General features: G+C 36.4%; 1 protein-coding gene across 2 annotated transcripts; it reads right to left on the bottom strand.

The window, feature by feature from the left end:
- Positions 1–212: 212 nt before the first annotated feature.
- LOC104603732 (Tetratricopeptide repeat (TPR)-like superfamily protein) lies at positions 213–20,606 on the bottom strand. 2 transcript variants are annotated; one of them, XM_019198826.2, is made up of 15 exons: positions 20,217–20,606; positions 20,046–20,106; positions 19,874–19,931; positions 18,273–18,475; positions 16,955–17,090; positions 13,916–14,098; positions 12,235–12,601; positions 11,924–12,069; positions 11,474–11,569; positions 11,103–11,276; positions 3,367–3,594; positions 2,461–2,604; positions 2,160–2,348; positions 1,412–1,531; positions 213–1,045 (listed from the first exon to the last, which is right to left on the bottom strand). In XM_019198826.2, exons 4-15 carry the CDS (start codon positions 18,320–18,322, stop codon positions 644–646), a joined length of 2,235 nt encoding a protein of 744 aa, XP_019054371.1. In that variant the 5' UTR covers positions 18,323–18,475; positions 19,874–19,931; positions 20,046–20,106; positions 20,217–20,606; the 3' UTR covers positions 213–643. The 2 variants fall into 2 exon arrangements, with proteins under 2 accessions (XP_019054371.1, XP_010266132.1); XM_010267830.3 differs by having other exon boundaries at positions 16,955–17,062.
- Between the last annotated feature and the right edge of the window lie 386 nt (positions 20,607–20,992).

The raw sequence follows: 20,992 nt of genomic DNA, 5'->3' as shown, positions 1-20,992 counted from the left end.
GCATCCACCTTCAGCCTCGGCTCAATTCCAATTCCATGCAAAACACGTCACAGCTTCAAGTTGCTATTATCACATATTCACCAGTCTCTAGGTGGGTGGACACTGGACAATCCAATCCCCACACCAAGGGCAGCCACCAAGTCTAAAAGGATGAAGATAACGGTCCACAATGCCGATGACGTACCAGTGGTTACCCTCAATAATTTACCAGATTAAAAAAATCAAAATTTCTAATTGATATAAAACAGTTATATGACATCAGATATTGGTGGCTAAAACTAAAATACTTGGGATCGCTGACAGGGGTTGGGTATGGGTGATGGGCTACCCCCCCCCCCCCCTTTTTGTAGGCCAATGAGCCAAATAAATAAATAAGCTTAAGGCACACTAGGTCAGCAGGTCCTGAAAAATAAGTAATACGAATCTCTCTCTCTCTCTCTCTCTCCACCCCTCTTGGTTACAGGCTTACAGCTTGGCCAGAGTAAGGCCCCAAATGTTTCAACTAACTCGACTTTGGGGTAAACTTAAGCCCAATAGCTGATGCTGTTCTCCCCTTTAGTCAAAAATTTGGGGAACCCTTTGGTAGTGGTGGTAATGGGAGGGGGAGGAGGTGGGGGATGCATAAAATGCCAACTAGATTTTTTCAGCTAGCTTTTCTTGGACCATAGCTTGAGTTAAGTCTTTTAGCCCATGCACTTTCATTGGGTAACCATGAAATAGAATATCCAACAATTGCGCACCAACGAAGATTCAACAAGGCAGCAGCAAGGTTCTGTTCTGATCCCTTGAACAACTTGAGTATCCGTGACTCAGTTTCCAAGTCTTCATTGTAAACAAAATCATCCTCAAATTCAGCTCTCTTCTCTATAAGAGTGCTTTCTTCAGAAATCATTCGCATGCTAAGAACTTGTAATGCTTCCATTGCTGTGCTATGAAAACCACGGTCCACATATGCAGAGAAAACATAATGGCAAGTTGATGGGTCAGGCTGGATTTTCTCTTGGTGCATTCTCTCAACAATAGACTCCATCATGTCAATTCGTCCCTAACAGAATAACGTCACAACACCAGTTATGCAATATTCGTAGTCCATGGAATGAGCAATTTCAGAGTAACCATCACCTACCAGGCAGAGTGAAATATTGGCATACCAACATCATTGAATTGTGCAGGAATGCATACAAGTGGCCTACAATGATAATCTCTACCTATGTAATGATGAACTCATGATCATGCTCATCTGATGGGTAATATTGGGTTCAGCCACCTTGCATGTATGCCATGAGTAATCTGGCCTATTCGTAGTGTCCTCATGGCCTTACCCAAGACCAGGAGTTCCTCACTTAAAAAAAAAAATAGAAAGAAAAAGGACCAAAGCAGATAATTCTGTCAATCTAGTGATGTAGAATACCTTCAAATATGCTTCTTCAAGAAAGGTATTAATTAACAGCACATCAGATTGAATCCCTTCATAGTGTGCCTGATCCAAAAGATTCAATGCTTCACTGAAATCTTCATTTGCCAACAGAATCTGGAAAAAGAATTAGATCAGAAATTAGAAGACTGAAATCCAGATCCAAGTGATGTTATCCCACTAATATTAACTGCAACTCAGACTGTTCACCTAGAGATGCCAAACACAACAAATTCATGCAATGCAAATAAGCAATGCCAAACACAACAAATTCATGCAATATGAATAAGCTATCACAAATGAGTGACGACCAACTTTCTTGACCTTTCTGGTTCTAACTTCTGTTGTTTTGGCAAAGGACCGTTATTAATACCAAAAAAACAAACCAAAATGTTTAACAGCCAGGAAATGATTAACAAGTTCAGCCACATCCATAGATGACCTCTGTGATCTGTTACAATGTTCCATTCTTGCGGCATCTTAGGACCTAACCTTTAGTACCTTTGCATGATTCAATTTTGTTAATGAACTGTAACAAAATATTTCCTGCTGCATGATGCAACAAATAACATCGAAACTTTTACAGCAAAAGATATAGAAGATAACAGTTTGATAATTAAAATATACTAGGATGTACTTATAATGGCATGTAGTGTTATAAACTAGGATGTACTTATCATGGATAGAATAATTCCACCAATTTTCTCCGTATATAAACTTGGAATTTTACAAGGTAAGTACAAACCTTTATGAGAGCAGTGTAAGTACAAATCTGAGGACAAAAACCATCACGTAGCATCATAGAAACCAGTGCAAGAGCGGACCTAAAACATCTTGTAATGCTGCAACAATCAATCATGATATTGTATGTTGCAGCATCAGGTGGCAAACCACATAATTTCATATTTCTGAAAACCTCTATTGCCATGTGACTCTGCATTTCATGCAAAACCTGCTATGTTACAAAATAGAACTGCAAAGAGATTATGAAAACCAGCTTTGGCTCATAGGAAGAGCAAATTAGATACACAACATTATGTGCTTACCTCATTAGCCTCAACAAGTGAATGAAGCACTGTATTGTAGATTGCTGTCCCTGGAGAAGTATTTGCATGACAGAATAGGTTTTCTGCCACATGCAAGTATTGGATGAGCTCCCTTATCATTCCCTCAGTTCCAAGAGCTTTTAGCTGAAAAAGAATGAAAAGAAGATCAATGCTAAATCCGGATGCACTCAATAACCACAAGTGCAATTTTATCCATGGTAATGCAGGGACTCCATACACTACAGTAAATGGCCTATACTGAAGCTGATCAATAAGAAGGAAAAGAAAAGCCCATTGCAAGTGGGCTTCAAAAAAAACAAAAACATAAAAGAGAAGTGCATTGCAAGTGTGTAGTTTTCCATATTTATGTCTTTAATCTAACAGAAGGGAACAGCGTGAGAGAGTTGTTTTGGGACATTATCACAGTACCATGACTATGCTACAGAAATATGTTAATAAATTCAACATGTAGTTTTTTATAAAAATAATCAGTGGTATCTACTTCATTGGATATTCATTAGAAACATATCTACTACATTGCACAAGATCCAAAATCCACCATAGATATATTCTGGTAGAACAAGTTGAAGATTTATGACCTCTCTCCTTTCTAGTTCACCTTCAAACTTTTTTTCTTCCTTGCTGATTTCATCCTTATTTAGGGATCTATTGTAGAGCCAGGCCACTTCTCTATCTAACTTCTCTCCTTTATTTGGATATTACTGATTCATAATCAATGATTTATGAAAGGGAAAACACACACACACACACACACACACACACACATTCAGTTCTATTTCTCTATTGCCTGGCAGGTCCAGAAAATATCAGTGTATCCACTGGAAATTGACCCTGGTGGCCCAATGGACAAGCCAGTGCAAAAGAAAACACATGAGGCAGGCTTACCAGGTTCACCATTGATAAATGGCTATGTTGAACTCCATTTTTCAACATATCTGTTTCTATGGCATTTATTCTTTTAGCAACATCTACCATTGATAGCATGTTCCCCTTCTCATAAGGAGCATTCACATTACCAAACAATGAAAACAGCAATTCATACGTCCGTATGTCCAATTTAAGTTTCAAATGCTTCATTTTTGCCAATACCCTAACTGCACGTTCAGGTTCATCCTGCAAAATATAATTAACATGATGTAGTTATCTAAATGGCCAGGAGACAACATGCAAATAGCAAACAGATTCAATAAGGAAACTTATCATCCATCAAGAAGAGAACAAAATAACTCAGGAAATGCCAGTTGATTACTCATTTAATGAAACAAATTTAAATAGAAATCAGTTGGCAGACAAAATCAGAAAGACTAACCTCATAATCGTTGTTATTTGGTAAGATGTATTGAACAAGTTATGGGCAAAGTACAGACAACTTAGGTTTTATGATGGAAACTACAGTCATGTTAGCACTATGATTTATTTAGGTTGGAATTAATTTCTGAAGTTTTAATTTTATACATTTAGGTAAAGGTTGTCATGAGTCAAAATCCTACTTTCAGAAAATTTTATGGTTGAAGTTTTCTATCCACAAGCATGATGGTTGGCACTTTGAAGGTTTAGGTTCCTTCAAAATTCTGCTGAGTGGTGATTCCTTGTAGCCTCTAGGTATTGATGCCTAGAGAACTGTCATGAGTCAAAATCCTACTTTCAGAAAATTTTATGGTTGAACTTTTCTATCCACAAGCATGATGGTAGGCCCTTTGAAGGTTTAGGTTCCTTCAAAATTCTGCTGAGTGGTGATTCCCTTGTAGATCCTCTAGGAATTGATGCCTAGAGAACTCTAAGTGATACTTCCAACGTTATCTTGTTTCTTTCCTTCAACATAGTGATTCTTTTGAAAAAGGAGGGCCACACCTTGCTTAGGCTACTTTCCCTGTTAGGGTGCTTATTCAACTAATGCACTCATGGATTATATCTTTCCATTAAGTGTTTTCATTGAGGATAAAACCCTTGTTCAAATCCACCAGACCAATTCCGTTACCCAATTTAACATGCTGCTCTCTAAATAGAAAACCACTAAAAGAAGGATACGGAGATTGTGATTCCATTAATTTACTTCTCATGCCTGGTTCTCAGATTTCACACAACGCATTAGCCAGTATCAGAAGAATCAACCAACTACCAACAACAAGATAGGTAGAAAATTCTATTTATATTTTTTTTCGCAAAAAGAATTCCATTTATCAGATGTTGCTAAATCTAAGCCTATTTCGAACTTATCACCAGTCACAAATCCTCTAATCACTTATTTCAGATTACAGAAGAACCCTGTGGACCTTGATGTAAAACAGAGATAATTTAACTTTTAAGCTAAAAAGTATACAATAAATACTCTTCTGAGCATTCAGATCTCTATTTTTGGCTTCAATCAGATCCTCAGATCATAAAATTGACCTGAAAACTAATCGAGTATCAGATTTTTTCATGTTAACTTTCTCATAATTTAACTTGTTAATAAGCTTGGATTTCATATATTTTTGGATTTTACATGAAATGGAAAATTGTCAAGTCCATTGAAACCAATTATTACTTGTTTCTTCTTTTTTTAGGTCAATGTGATGTTAACTCTAATGAGGTTTTTTAGTTGTATCTGCAATATAAAAAGGTCACATCCTGCATTACACCATTGGATCTTAACAGAAAATTTCTGCCTCTAAACCGCCACTTTCTCCCCCCCCCAACAATTTTTAGTTAGTTAACAAGAAATACAAAAACGGTTGGGTGAGTTTTAAAAGTTTTTTATTGATAATAATAAAAAATAAATGTGCCAAATCATCCCTAATTTTTGGCAAGCATAGCTACCCACCTTTCCTTCTTTCAATTTTACAAGCTCCCCCCTTGGGAATCAATTGATCTATGTCTGCTCCTGCTTGATAAAACAACAACCACTCTACAAGGTGATCTTGGTGCTAGGGGTGTCAACGGTATTCAAAAATCTGATTTCGAATTTGAGATTCGACATAATCGAATCGAATTCGGATAATTCGAATATCTAATCATTCGAATTCGGATATCCTATTTATACTGACTAGCTAATCAGATTCGAATTCGGATATGGCCTAATTCGATTTGATAAATATCCGAATTCGACCGATTAATTAATTCTTATATATAATATATAAAATTTTAAAATGTTTTATATAATTTATATATATAATAATTAAATTATATAAATAATTTATATACTCTATATGCATAAAATATTTATTTTATATATTCATTAATTACCTAAAATAATTAATTAGTTGAATTCGAATTCAAATTTTTTTTTATAAATGATTTGAATTCAAATATTGCCTGATCTGATTCGAATTCGATCCATTTACACCCCTACTTGGTGCCCGGTTATGTTGAAGGTAAAATTTTTAACAAACCCATAATATGAAATAAATTTGAAATAGTTTATAACCCAAATAGATTGATTGGTTAGTGGGGTAACAAAATCCCATCTAGACTAAATGAGGTGCCCCATATAGGTGCCCCCTCTCTTTAAGAAGGCCAAGTGTCTTTCACCTAGGGGGAGAGGGTTAATAGCATAACCACCTCAATTTGTATTTAAGCTCTTTGGACGGAGGCTTTAGCCCTCCCCTTCGGAGATATCATGTCTTAAGGAACAACATTCATAGAGAGAGTCCTAAGAAAATCCAAAATAAAGAGAGAAGACAGAGAAGTTTCGTGAAGAAAGAGGAAGACAAAGAAGACAATAAAGAAACCTCAACGACATAGGTAGAAGGGAAGTCCTCTTTGCAAATACCCCCTGCACATTTCTTTTAATTTCACATTGCATATTCTTCTCCTCTCTTTCATTTACTTGTAAGAAAGGAAATAGAGGACAAGAAATCATCTATGACCATGTGCTTCTACTTGGTTGATTATGGTTCCTGTTCCTCTACCAAAACAGGTTAGGGATTGACCCATCTACAGCCTTGTTCTGAAAGGCCAATTATGGTTTGGTTCCCTTCAAATGCAGATGAAGAATGGAGGAGTAAAAATTGTCTATAGTCAGATATTTAATTTGACAGACTATAGTTCCCTTCCTATATGCAAAGTCCAGATGATTGATGCTGTCTACAACCGGAGTCTTTGTCTGATTGACTATGACTTGTTGTGAAGAAGAAAGAAGTGAGAAAGAAACTGTTGTATAAAAAAAGAGAAATATGATGTTATAAACTTTCTCAATTATATTCTTTTCTCTATCATTCTTGTAAACTTGAAATATGTAAAGAAAGATATGCAAATGAAAATTTCCTTCCAAGAATTCTCTATTATTCTTTTTCATCTGTTCTATATGTTCATTTCTCTAAGCTAGAATCAAAATGTGTTCTCTGTTCTCTTGTAGGAATGTAATTAAGGGGAACTATTATTCTTTTTCATCTGTTCTATATGTTCATTTCTCTAAGCTAGAATCAAAATGTGTTCTCTGTTCTCTTGTAGGAATGTAATTAATGGGAACTATTATTCTTTTTCATCTGTTCTATATGTTCATTTCTCTAAGCTAGAATCAAAATGTGTTCTCTGTTCTCTTGTAGGAATGTAATTAAGGGGAACTATCCATGTGATTTCCTGAAAGGGCCTTATCCCTCCCTCCCCCCCCCCCCCAAATAAAATAAAATAAAAAAAAAGAACTCAATCATTTGATTGAGTGAATTATGTTGTATGAGAATTTCTTAAAATTTTCACATCAACAAGTTATAAGAAAGTCCCAACTTCATAATCATCTTTTTATCTCTCTAATTACATGTTTATAATTCCAGGATCTCATACTGTCAGATAAAAGCCAGTAAGCCACCCCTAAATAACATGGGAATCTCCTTCCACCATTAGATTTCTAAAGCTTAGGAGTTTAGCCAACCTCATCCCTTGTTGGGCAATCATCAGCCCTCCTGGATTGTAGAATCCCCAAATCTGACAGGACCAGAGAGTAGCACTAATATCATGATTTCTGGATGCACCTCCCACTTCAGAGTTACCTGGATTACCAAGACGCGTACGCCTCTTGGTAACCATGATATATGGTTGCACCTCCCACTCCCAAACCTGCGGTGACCATGATATATGTGAAGATATCAGCAGTGTTTTAAAAGGCATGGGAGGCGTACGCCTGGAGGCGCTCCCAAAACGCCCTGAGGCGTATGCCAGAGGTGCTGACACCTCTGAGGCGTACGCCTCATGCACATCTTATATAAAAAGACAAAAAAAAAAGAAAAAGGAAAAAAGGAAAAGAAAAGAAAGGGAATGGAAAGAAAAAGAAAGAGAAGAAAAAAAAAAGAGAAAAGGAAAGAAAAAGAAAGGGAAGGGAAGAAAAGATAAGGGGAAAGAAAGTGGTTTTCCCCTTGCCCCTTTGGCTGGGGGGCGAAGCCCCCCAGACCCCCTGTCCCCCCCTTTTCGACAAGACCCCCCTTTCAACTAATGCTATAGTAGTCGTACAAGACTACAGAGACTCTAGGTTTTGAACAGAAAATAAAAGAGAAGGAGAAAAGGAGAAGAAGAGAAGAAGAGAGATAGAGAAGAAGCACTCGTGGGAGAAGCTTTGAAAGAAGAGATTGGTTGGAGTGCTTAAAACAGCCGCCCCACTCCTTAATTTATATACATGGTTTCCTAATTGTAAAAGAACTTTAATGCTTACATGGCAATAAAAGATAAGATTAAAATAAAACTAATCCTAGATAAGATAGAATAAAACTTATCCTTATCCTACTAGGAAAGCTGATCCTAATCAATTAAGTCTAAGTACATCTCAGGGTGTCACACGAGTACTCTCAATGTGGGGTCCACAGTTTCCTTCCTCCTAACCCCCCTCCTCTTAAGGAGGCTTACGCTGCTTGTGTTCGGGAGGCTTACACCTTTTGCGTTCTGAACTACGCTTCACGCCTCTAGGTAGTGGAACACCTCATGTCACACTTCCGCGTTTTAAAACATTGGATATCAGTTGCAAATCACACCTGCAATAAATCTGAAAATAAACCAAAAGAAAAGAAAAGGTGGAAGAAGAGAGAGTCCAGAAGAAGAGAATGGAAGAAAGAAGAAGAAAGAAGAGAGCTAATTGATCCTCTCCTCAGTCCCCTAAAACTTTTTTATTAGATCTAATTGTAATTTAGGTACAATTACATGGACGCCCTTGGTAGGATGGGCAGCTCAATAAAGATAATAAGAATGCAAAACAAGGCCCATAATTGAGGCCCACTAATAAAACATAAACACCACTAAAATAAAAGAAACGAACTAAGGCCCATTCGTCCCAATATCTTTACAATCTCCTGCCAATGAAGAGCATGCCACAATCTTCCAGTTCCTAATAATATCATGAGTAGTAAAATTAGAGAAATTGTTCAGAGTTTTAAAAGAGTTGTTTTTGGCATTAATTAAAAAAGAAACTTGATGAGGGATATGATCTGAAGTTATCTTAATAGAGTGCATTTACTAAAACAGAGAGGGGAGTGACCTGATTAAAGGGAAGCGGCAATAGTGTCTCCATATGGAAAAACCCCTTTTCTTGGGAAATACCAAATTGTTTCACAAGATTCTTGGTCTTCATTAGGGGAATCAATTTGAGCTGCTTCTTCAGAAGGTTCTTGGTGAGTTTTTCCTATCTTATTTATTTGGGATGCCTCCACATATATATCCATTAATGGAACTAGCCTTGTAGGGGATCTTTTCATATTGTCTCCAACAATGCTTAAGAGATAAGGAAGCCCCAGTCGAGCGAAGCTTAGATAACGTGTATTATATCAATTATAGGTATTATATCTCTATACAAAAAGAGGCCTTCCTCCCATGTTACAAGAATGCCCTTTGAACCCAAGGGCCTGTCTAAACCATCAACTGTAGCATTAAGTGGATCTGTGAAAGTACTTTCAGTTAGATCCTTTATGAATCTTTGATCAAAGTTGTTAAGTTGACCTGCTGCACAAGATTTGGGAGGAAGCTTCCCCAAGGATGGAAGCAATCATTTTAATTAGTTGACCAGATTATGACATTGAACATCCTTAACTATAGCAAGTTCAAAATGGTTCTACAGAAAGAATTATTTATTTACATGCATTTAGGTTGGAGCATGGCATGGGTATGAATCTAGAAGCAGAGGTGAAGGCCATTCTAGGAGTAGGTTGGCCTACTCTTACAATTGATGGAAAACTCCACATTGAGAGTGACACCCAAGTCCTTGTAGATATCATGGAGCAGGTTGTTGCCCCTTGGTGCTTCATAAACAGGATAAGGGAGTTACTGGCCACTATAAAGTTTGGGATCAAATACATAATTCATCCTGATTGGTATGCGAGCTTAGGGGACTAACCTAAAATTTAGGCCCCATTTGGTGTGTCTTTTCACGCGGGCTGTCAGCTTTTTCGGGCTATTTTCGGGAAGCTCCAAATGGAGCTTTTCGCCTTTTTTTTTCAACTCATCTTCACGCGGAAAAATGTGCCTTAACCAAATGGTCTTCAAGCTGTTAAGATCTTGATGCAAAAGCTCACATCGTCTTTTGACTGTCAGAGCTTCCAAAAGATCTTTCAAAAAAGACTTGCCAAACGGCCCCTTAGTTTTTGTCTTTGTAAAATTCTTTTGCCTGTGTAACTAGCCAACTAGGCACTCCACTGTCACATTAATTCCCCTAAGCGCCTTGACAACCATGGAGAGTACAATATTTGGGACTCACCCAAGACCTAGGTGGCAAGCTTTAATGACTTGGTGTGAACTATTTCTATCTATTTGATGGCCACATGACTGACTACCGGGTGGAGGGTTCTTTTTCTTGAGGCATCACCGTTTTTTATCATTAAAAGATAAGATAACTTCTATTAGATTTTAAAACATCAGCACTAGATACAATAATAGTCTTTGTATTCTGCCCTAGTATTACATAGCCCTTTGGCTCCTGACCTATGATAGCAAAAGGTTCCTTAGGAGTAAATTCCTCAAATTCATGATTTTGACAAACTCTGCTAGTTCCATATAACTAGAAAGAACAACTACCAAAGTTGAACTTAAAGACATCTCTAGGAGGAGATTCATTGAATGGTTGCTGTTGTTTCTTTCTTTTCCTTTTTCCACTAGGGCCAAAATGAGAAAAAGAAAGCCCAAGAGGGGGAACAACGAATAAGAAAAAATCCTATATAGAAACACCTAGCCATCAAAAAATATAATTCTCTCAAAAAACAAATATAATTCCTTAATTCCTATCATTGCCAACTATGTCCATCCTAGCATTAGTGCAGCAAGGAAAAAATGGAAATGAGTTGTTGAGCTGGGAAGTCATAGCCCCCAAACCTTCTATGGTAATAAACAATACATCAATACCTTGGCCAATTTCTAATAATTCATCCTAAAGTATTCTTACAGTCCCTACTAGCTATAAGATACTTGGGGTAGGACAAATTGTCAAGCTTAAGAGAACTCAAGGAATTAGCATGTGGATTTGCAAGAAATTGACCTAATTACTATCTAAGAAAATGTAAATTTTTCTAAGATTTTTAGTATTCTCTGTGGGAAATTCTTTTCCACTCTAATTTTCTGTTGTTATTAAAACTGTTCATTTTTTATTGCAGAAATTTAAATGAGTAAGGCTACCATAATACATGAGAGACAAATTACAATATGAGATTTTGAGTTTAGAAGAAAATACTTACCATAACATCACATGCTGCAAGCAACTCATTGAAAGGATGAGCATATGAACTTTCAACAATTTGATCAAGAAAAGTCTCAGCTAAGTCTAGTTCTAAATTTTTACTGCAACCTATTGAAAGGGTTGCAAGAGTAGCATTATATGGCTTCAAGTTGCTCTTTTCCATTGTTTTTACCTGCAGAAACATGAATGGGTTAAGCATGAAAATGTGTCAAGTCCAGAGGATTGAGAAGGCAGAAAGATGAGCATGTTTTTGCCTTTTCAAATAAAAGAAGGCAGCAAGAGAGAAAGAGATGTATTTGCAAAGAATAAAATGAACAGTATACTATACTGAAAATATAGTTTCATATAAAATTTAATAAGAAAACTCACCACTTCCATGCCATCAGTAACACCTCTACCAGAAACAAGAGCTTTAATGAAGCCGTCGTATGTATGCTCTGATGGTTGCAAGCCAAGATCATGCATCTATATATAAGAGGACTTCAGATCAGTATATCATGCAAACACAATAATCAATACAATGTGGAAAAAGAAGCATATCCAAATCCCTGTTAAATCATGATGATAGCCTTAATTACCAGAAGGTCCAAGAAGAAAAAAAAATCAGATTAACTAGCACTCTGTATCCACATCTTCTTTCCAACAGCAAGAACATGAATTTTCATGGTAAATTCATCATCACCATTTTTTCCATTGGAACAAAATTTTGGCTTACTATGGATTTAATAGGATGAAGAGCATGAAAATTTTCACTCTGGGTTTCTTCAAGAAAATCACAAAATCTAGAAAAGAACAAAAAAAATTAACAAAAAAAGCTACCTGTAAGAACAATTGCTCAGCAAGCTCAGAGTTTCTTGATTGAGCACATGCATGTATTACATCACTGAAAGACCACCTCAGGACCTTCATAACCCGCATACTGTCAATATATTTCCTTGTTAAAGAGAGCCCAGCACTATCTGGTTCTGTATTTTGATATTTTCCATGCAAAAACCATGTTAATTCCCTTGGTTATCAACAGAAACAGTGACAAGTCTTTTCTTTATCTGTGAATAGAAAAGAGATAGTAATATTAATTGAGAGATCTAAGCTACAAGGAGTGAAGAAGGTAGGAAGGGGACTTATCCTACTGGCTATGTCTATGTTCTTGCTTCTTGTATCTGTTTCCATTTTTGGCAAATAGTCTTCAAGAGATGACAAAGTTAGGAAGGGGCTCTTCTCCATAGTGTTTTCAATAGCTAATTCAATATTTGAAGGAATGGGAATGTCCAATCTTGAAGACCGAAATTTCCCTTCAGCAGATGTATTAACAAAATCACTTCTCTTGAAGGCCAGGGCCACCATATATTGCAAAACCTTGTATGCAGATGCCAGATCTCTTAACCTTGTATAAGACCAAATAAATTTTCGCAACAAAATAATGCTTGGGTTATAGTATTTCGTACATTCCTTCCATATCTCATGGACTGTGGACAAACTTTGCTGCCAAACTGCAAGCTGGATGGCATGAATACAAATTAGAATAACAATTCTTACCAAGTTTCCATTACAAAGTTCACCAATGGCAACTTATCAAGGAGAATAAAACTACTAATGACAAATCTGTTTAAAAATAAGCTCCTCTGTTAGTTATTGGTCATATGCAGAACAACATTAACAAATTAGTTTATCAATCAATGCATGTCCTCAAGGAATCTATGCACAAAATAGTTTGAAAATAATCAACAGTATACTACCATGTAGTGCAGATGGCAAGACCAATGACAATGATAAGTTTGACCAAGAAGAATTCTTTATGTCAAAGGATCTTATCAATTAGAGCACAATGATCGTTTGATAGGGTCAACCTTCTATTCAAGAAAAACTAGCTTGATTTTGCGCTGTTCTGTGGTGTTTGCTCTATTTCTTTTGACCATCCAATGAAAAAAAAAAGTAGAACTGTAACAGATAAGATGATATGAATAGAGTTATGCAATTGAAGATGTTCCAGTCCAAGGTACACACCGGGACTTGTATCCCTACTGGTATCATGTAGACGGGTCTTTTGGGTATGTTTGTATGAGAAATTACCAGCATAAAGAAAAGGTAAGCAAGAAAATACCATGCATCTAAAAGAAACCAAATTCTATGGGACCAAGCAGTGGTATTCGTACAGATACAAAAAATAATTACATAGCTATGAATGTCATACAGAATCTGTACCGTTGCATCCTGTATTTTTGTAGATCTAGGACCAGCACCTAAGAAACCACTAGTAGTGTTGGGTTATAACATAACCCAAGAGACCAAGACATGCAACATTGTGTAGTTATTTTCTGTATTGATACTGATAAACACTATTATGTACTGAAGAATGGTTCTTAATGAACACAACACAAGCAAGTCAGTAAACCTAAACCTCGTTATCTCCTCTTGGTGATCATGTAACAAATTATCAGGGCATTTGTTAAGCAGTAGCGTGTAGCCCCATTTATGTTGCCCTTCAACAAGATAACAGGCTGAAACAATATATACTTACTGTAAACAGTAAAATGTTTGCAGTAGTAGAAAAACTCTGTTCATTGCATACATAGCAGGTAAATGATCTTATTATATTCCAAATGAGACAAAAGAAAAAAGTGGGAAGGTAACAACAGGAACTCCTGCATTGGTGTATAGGCAAACACATTGGTTCTCAGAACGTGATCCAACATCCATCTATCTTGCTAATGAAGTGTGGAATACCTCGGTACAAAACAGTAATAACAGTACATCTCCGAACTCCATCCTGAAACAATTATATATATTACTAGCACTGAGTTCAGAACAAACCTTGAGAAGCTCCCAATATGTGACTTCAGACTTTCCTGTCAGTTGGTGTTCCATTAAATCCAAGCAGTAATTAGCATGGTCCAAGCGTTGCATCTGACCACATCCATTCAAGAAAATATTGCACATGGGAAGAACAGGGCATTTCTGATGGTCATCTCCAAGAAATGCCAACCAATTAAATGCCTGAAGAAAGAATAAGAATGATATAAAGATCTAAACTAAAGTATCACACATATAATAGGTAACAATGGAGTAGAAACAAGCCAATATAAGACAGTAATCCTAACGTTCAATTACTTTGTGTCCCACTAAATAGTAATTGTAATCTATCCAGTATGATTGGTACCAAACCAAATAGAGTTTGCACCTAGTATTAAAAACTAAGATCCTGTACACTCTACACAGCTACATTTGAGTCTTTAGCAAAAATGAATCTAAATTCCAATCCCCCCCTAATTCCATGGCATTTTAAATGGCTAGCACTAGAAAAAATGAAATCCAATAAACCACATGCTTGACAGGCTAAAAATTGGGAGTTTCCTGAACCCCATGTTGCAACAGTGGTGGGTTTGTATCTTCAGAGGGGAAGAAGAAATTCAGGCTTAGTTTGATACGAGAAAGTGTGGTTGATGCAGTGTTGTCAATGTGGTGAAGCAATAACTAGTTGTTTAGGCCTCTCTAGTTGATGTGATGACTAGGCAATGACTATGTTCTAAATTTAAGAAAACTGCCTTCTGTTATTTTATAACAAAATATAGACATATTCTATATTATTTCAAATAATTAGAGATATGAACATATGAATAAAGATTTGAAATGATTTTGTGGTTAATTAGGTTAAATAGTCAATAATTGACTAGTTGACTGAGTTGATACTTAGTTGTCTTAGGTGACTGCATCATGAGCATCAACCAACAAGTTAGTGATGCAGTTGGTCTGGTCCTCAACTGGTCAATGCTTCAATAAAATTGGATTGCTATATTTTGTTCTGGGTTGAGGACGGTTTAAGGGTTATTTTGTCATTGTAAGGGAAGGTGGTTCTAAGTGAGTCAAGAAAGCATTAAGCATATGGTCTCCACTTTTTGTACATATGTTCCTGTCAACTGAACTAAATTACATTCCTTCAATAATTCTTTGCTATCAACCAAAAATAACGTCCATTACATTTCAAAAAGGAAATGGTATAAACATCATAGCAACCGAATCTAGGGGAAAAAACTCAGAATCTTGATTTTCCATCTTTTGGAATTTGGAGACATTATATGTATAAAATATTGAAATTTAATCCTCTTTGTAAGTCATGGAAAATTCATCAAGTAAATAGATAGACCCGTATCTGAAATTTGCCGCTGATCATCCTTCTGGGCCGGTTCCTGCTGCTCTGCCTCTCTGGGCCTTCGGTTCATAACAATGTAGAAGTCTAGAAGAGAATGTTATCCAGTGCCACTTCTAAGCTAGTCCATAGATAAGTTGTTAAAGAAATGTTTCAATCCAATAGATTACTTTCTCAGTAATGATGTGATGATTGCAATTTTAGAGAGCCTTGTCAATAAAGGTTCCTTCATTCCTCTTTTCCTATACAGTCCAATGTACCATTTGCCCTTGTGCATTTCCAAATTTACACATCTATTGGAGGAGTCTATCTATGCCCAAAAAGAGCAAATAACCGCAACCAAATTCCCACGACAAACAGATGGAGATTCCTATTCCAACTTGCATTACAAAGGGTGTGGGGATAAGCACCAATTGGGTGGTATTCGTCCACTCTAAATCTCTTTCACCAGAAAGGTATGCAGGGTATTTGAAGAAGAAGAAAGGAATTTAAAGAAAGATGCACGTGAGAAAGTCCCTGAGGAATAGGAACCCGGATTCTAAATCTGAGTTAATAGATTAAAAAGCTTCAAGCACTTCAAAATCACTCAATCCTCTTCTGGGACCTAGATCCCAAGAAACCCCAAGAAAAGGCAAAGTGAAACATTGTTTTATCTTTAAAGGAAGACATGGAATAAAGATTTAGAAAACCCAAGAGAAGTGAGCATTGTCCTTGCAGCTAAACCAACATTCCATCCATTAGTATGTATTATGTAAGTCCATTAATGCTTCCCACCACATGATGTCATAGTTTCTTTTTTCTTTTTTCTTTTCTTTTTTTTTTGTGTCCAATAGGAATCTCCAAAGTCATTTGCCCAACAATGCTCAGTTCTCTATCTTATCTTCCCAATTACCAAACTACCTAATTCCTTACTTCCAGATCCCAGTTTATCAGATGGTCCCTTTTAAAGTCTCCTAGCTCCCATAAAAAGTCTCATCATTTTCTCTAGTCTTTTAGTAACTAAGAATAGTATCTTAAAAGCTGGGAGGTAGTAGATGGGTAAGTTGGTTGAAGTAGACTCAAGTACTCAGTATTTACATCCAGATTTTCCCATTTTTTCAAGACACTTATTTGCAATTATGCTTTGGTCTTTAATCTGTAGGGCTGCAACCAGGACAGCCTAACCTCAAGTCCAATTCGACCTAAATTCATACAATTCCTGACACCCCTTTGTCAAAATTCTCATCAATTTGTTCTTTCAATTTCTTGCTATCTCGTTATAGAATTTCAGAAATTGTAAGTATATTTGCTTAGTTAAGCCCTTCAAGAATCAATTCCAACATTTCTAACATACCATTTCAAACCCTAAATCTATCAGTACTAATCCTTCCCCTTTCTTGATTCTTAAACCATTCAACTTTTATTAATATATATGTAAGAAAAGAATTGGAGTAATATAAAAAGTGGGATATGTGTCAAGCACCCCTATTAAAACTTTATGCTACTACTTGCTACCTAACCCCTGATTTTCCAATTTTTTACATCCATATAGTCATGTAGTACCAATCCTTACCTTTAGTAGTTTAAATCCTAGTTTACTGAATTTCCCATGCATCTCTCCCACTTCACTAGTTTCTTTTAATGAACACAAATAAGAATAAAACAAGATATTAGCACAATAACCATGCAACATATTAACATAATATTAAAAAAATAATAATTGCTACCTCATCAAGGTAACCTCCTTTACTGAGGGCCCTCGTGATGGACATGTAGCATCTTTTGTTCATGACTATCCCTTTTTCTTCCATAAATTTCCAAGTCTCCAAAACAAACTGCATGAGAAAGAAAGATCTGCAATAACTGCTACATCCAAAAAGCAGCAACATAACTAATCAGGATTATGCTCAATTAAGATGGAAACAATAAGGGCCATTGATATGGTAAAACCTTGGGCTGACAAGTGTGGCACCACAGCTTTTAGTACAATATCAGCCATTTTATGCTAAAACTGCAAAAGTTTAGGTATGTATCCAGTCCACCCCTCCCAAGACCCAGGATAAATGGGACCAGCATAGGGTAATGGCTTTTTACAATAGTTAGGATAGAGGAAGTAAGGAATTGTTGAGCTCTAACTACACAATAGAAACTATGCACCTGCAAGGTATTGGTGCCCATCATTTGATGGATTTCACTTCTTTTTTCCCCAATAACAAATTTTCAAAGTAAAAGGGCCACAATATTTGATGGACTCTTAAGCATGTACCTTTTGCAAGTAATTTTGTTTTGGATACACTTTCTGTTATTTGACACATATCTTTTGGAAGCTTCAAGAAAAGAAATAAACAACTGAACTAATCAAGAGATCAGGTGATCAAATCACTTCAGCTTAGACCTAGGACTTTGGTAGGTGTCACGATCTTCTGTTAGGGATGGCCATGTATTGTGTCATCAATGTTAAAGATCACATTCACATCTAATGATCTTGGACTGAAAGCTGGTTAACAACTTATCTAACCAGACAAGACAACCCCCCCCCCCAAAAAAAAAAAAAAGGAAAAGGGGAAATGTCAATGCCAAGTTGACTAACTTTATCTACCATAGCAATCAGGTTTGATCTAACACTTTGTAAAGAAAAAAAGAAATTGGATCCTAAGGATTTTGTTTATATCACCATTGTCATCATCAACTTTATCCCACCTTAAAGTGGTCAACTGTTTGAATCCTAACCCTACATTCAGCTCTATATCATTTGTTTAAAATAAGATATAAAAATTCTCTCACCACCTAAACCTCAGTAAAACATATCAGAATATATAAGACATGGCCAGAGTTTTATAATGACTGCAAAAATACCACATCCGTCCTTTTACCCATGTTTGGCACTGGAGATGCCAAGCAAAACTTAACTCTGAGAGAGTCCAAATGAGAACAAAATGATGGTGCAACTTGATCCATAGTTCCATACATAGGTGTTGCAGCCTTCACAGATTCAGCATAAGATTTTATCTCTATCATTTAAGTAAAACCCATAGTTCTACTTACCAGTGGATCAGGAGATCTTGCACAATAGTCAAGAATATAGACAAAATCATTAGCTTTCAATAAATAATTCCCATAACAAAGATTGGATAGCATAGCGGAAGCTCTCTCTCTCCGACCAGAACGAAGTGCATTGACAATTTGCACCTGTGTGGACCCTGTAACTGATTCTCCTTTGAGTCCAAAAGGATTATTACCTGTGTCGCCTGTGAACAAAGATATTGTAATCTTATGTAATCTTTGAAGTACAAAAACATAAAGATAGAGGAGGGAGTAAATGTTGTGGGTTCTACTTGAACTATTCCATACATGTACACCCACCCCCAACAAAGACACATATACAGAAGCACATACATTGTGAGTGTAGCTAAAGTGCCACCTAGGTGATCCGCTTGCCTAGCCAACACCAATTACATCAATCTACATGTTTGATAGCTAGTAAGCATTCTCTTTAAATTATCATTAATGTGGTTATAGGCAGCCACCTATTGGCAATCTCAGGTATATTATTTGTACTTTTGTACTTGAAAATGTTTTATGATAAAGGCCATTACCCAATGTTGGCCCCAGCCATCTGAGGCCTAGATGGGGGTGGACTAGAGATATGGACCTAACCACCTAAATTTAGCATAAAGTGGACTAGATGTGGCCTAGATGGCACAAAAGGTTTTAGAATAAGCAGGACTAAAATGGAATATATGATATGTAAATTTAATAATAATTGCAAATCAGGGTACACTTAGACTATCAACAGCAGCTGTAAAAAGAAGTGATTTGTTGCATGTTAAAGGGGCTAAAAGGGCTATGGGGTAGACCAAATAGAATGGAATGGCAAAGCAGGATTTACGTAGTTGATCCATTATAGTTGGGATAAGGCTTGATGATGATGATGATGGTGGTCCCTCTCTAACTTGAACCCCAGTTCTCACTAATACAGTCTGGGATTTTTCCATTGACCAAGCAATGGCCTCTAAAATGTTTAATTATATATAATATAACTAATAGGATATAATTTAGATATGTTAAAATATTATTTGGTGTAATGGTTTTGGCTGCATAGTTAGGGTACAGAAAAGAGTTCGGTCTTAGGATAGTTGGGTAAAGATATAGGTTTCAGTGGTTTTTTGGGAAATGGAAAGGCAAGTTATCGTTCTTGTATGGTGATCTCCATAGTTGCTTAGTTAGTCTTCTCGCCAGATTGCTGAAGGAGGCAGTCCAGTGTATTTTGTCTTTTTTGGATCTCTTTGTACACTCTATTTTGTCTAGTTTATCAATTCACAATTTCTTTGATGCTTACGAGGGTTGCTGAAGTCAAATTATTTGTAGCTTGGTGCGGCAGATTCCCAACAGCCAGACTTGCAGTGGTGAACGCAGCTGCTACACAGATCTCAAAATTTTTAAACGACCTCCATCCCATTTTTATCAGAATATATGATAAACCCGTGCCTCAAATTACTATTGAACACAAGTTGAAATTATAAATTCCGTGCTATATAATTTCCAAACGCCAAAACCGTGGCTTGTGAGCGTATGAAGCCAAAAAAAAGGGACCCTATAAAAGTTTTCCTTAACCCATTTAACAAACAGAACCACTGAATAAATACCTCCTGAAGTTGCAGAGGTTAGGGAGGATTCCATTCTCTCGGCCACATTCCTTCGCCTCTGATCAACATTTGTAGTTACATTAAAAGGGGAAAAATCAAGATCATGTGATATCATCGAACGTACTTCCTGATATTCATTCAAAATTCCATATTTTGGAGGAGAGAAAAGTACCTTTCCATGCGCTTTGGATTTAAAGAAAGAATCTGCAATCAAGCGAAGAGGTGTTCTGGTTCTGTAAAACGAGAAAACAGCTAAGAGGGTAACATTATATATGACCATATGACTCGCTTCTTACTATGTATGCTTGTACAGATGGATGGACGAATTATACTTAGTACTTACAGGGATCTATGCATACTAGAGGCCTCAGTGGAAGTAAGAGCAACACTAGTGCTTGCGATTAATGTTTGCGACTAAGACGGGGTTTTCGCCGGAGACAGATGGGAAACCGTCAAACCGCTTATTCCTCACCATCCAAGGTTTTAATAGCTTCTCTCCGTTGCTGCAATTCTGGAACTTAGGTCGAGAATAGCCGTTGGGTTTATTTCAGACTTCTAACCAGCAACTGTTACACATCTATAGTTTCCAGCACATCTCGACTCGCATCTGAACCAGCAACTGTTAAGACGCATCATCCCCGTGCATTGGAAACATCTCCTTACTGGGAATGCAAGGAGGGATTTGCTGTGGGGCGACTGTGGGTTGTGCCCAGTGGGAAGATCATCCGAGCTCTCCTGCTGCGATTTTTTATTGTTATTTATTTACTAATAATTAATCACGCATTGTTGTTTAAGAGAAATTTTTGTTGATGTTAATTATTTGAATTTTAGAAATTGAAAATTAATAAATGTAACGATATGATTAAAAATAAATTTAAATGTTTGTACCAAATAACAATTATTATTATTATTATTAAATTTTGTGTTCCATTTCTATCATAAATTAAAATAACTTTTATTTTAACAATTATTTTTATTTAATATGATGAATATATAACATTATAAATGTTCTTAAATGTTTAAATTTTATACATTTTTTTTGGTGTTCTATCTTTTATTAAACATTTATTATTTAATTATGATATCATGGGTTTTTTAGGAAAGTTGGATCAATGACCC

The sequence above is a fragment of the Nelumbo nucifera genome, chromosome 5, assembly GCF_055504915.1.
Source record: "Nelumbo nucifera cultivar China Antique chromosome 5, China Antique-T2T, whole genome shotgun sequence".
Classification (NCBI taxonomy): domain Eukaryota; kingdom Viridiplantae; phylum Streptophyta; class Magnoliopsida; order Proteales; family Nelumbonaceae; genus Nelumbo; species Nelumbo nucifera.
Note: the sequence above shows the minus strand (reverse complement) of the source record. Positions and strands in the feature narration are given on the sequence as shown.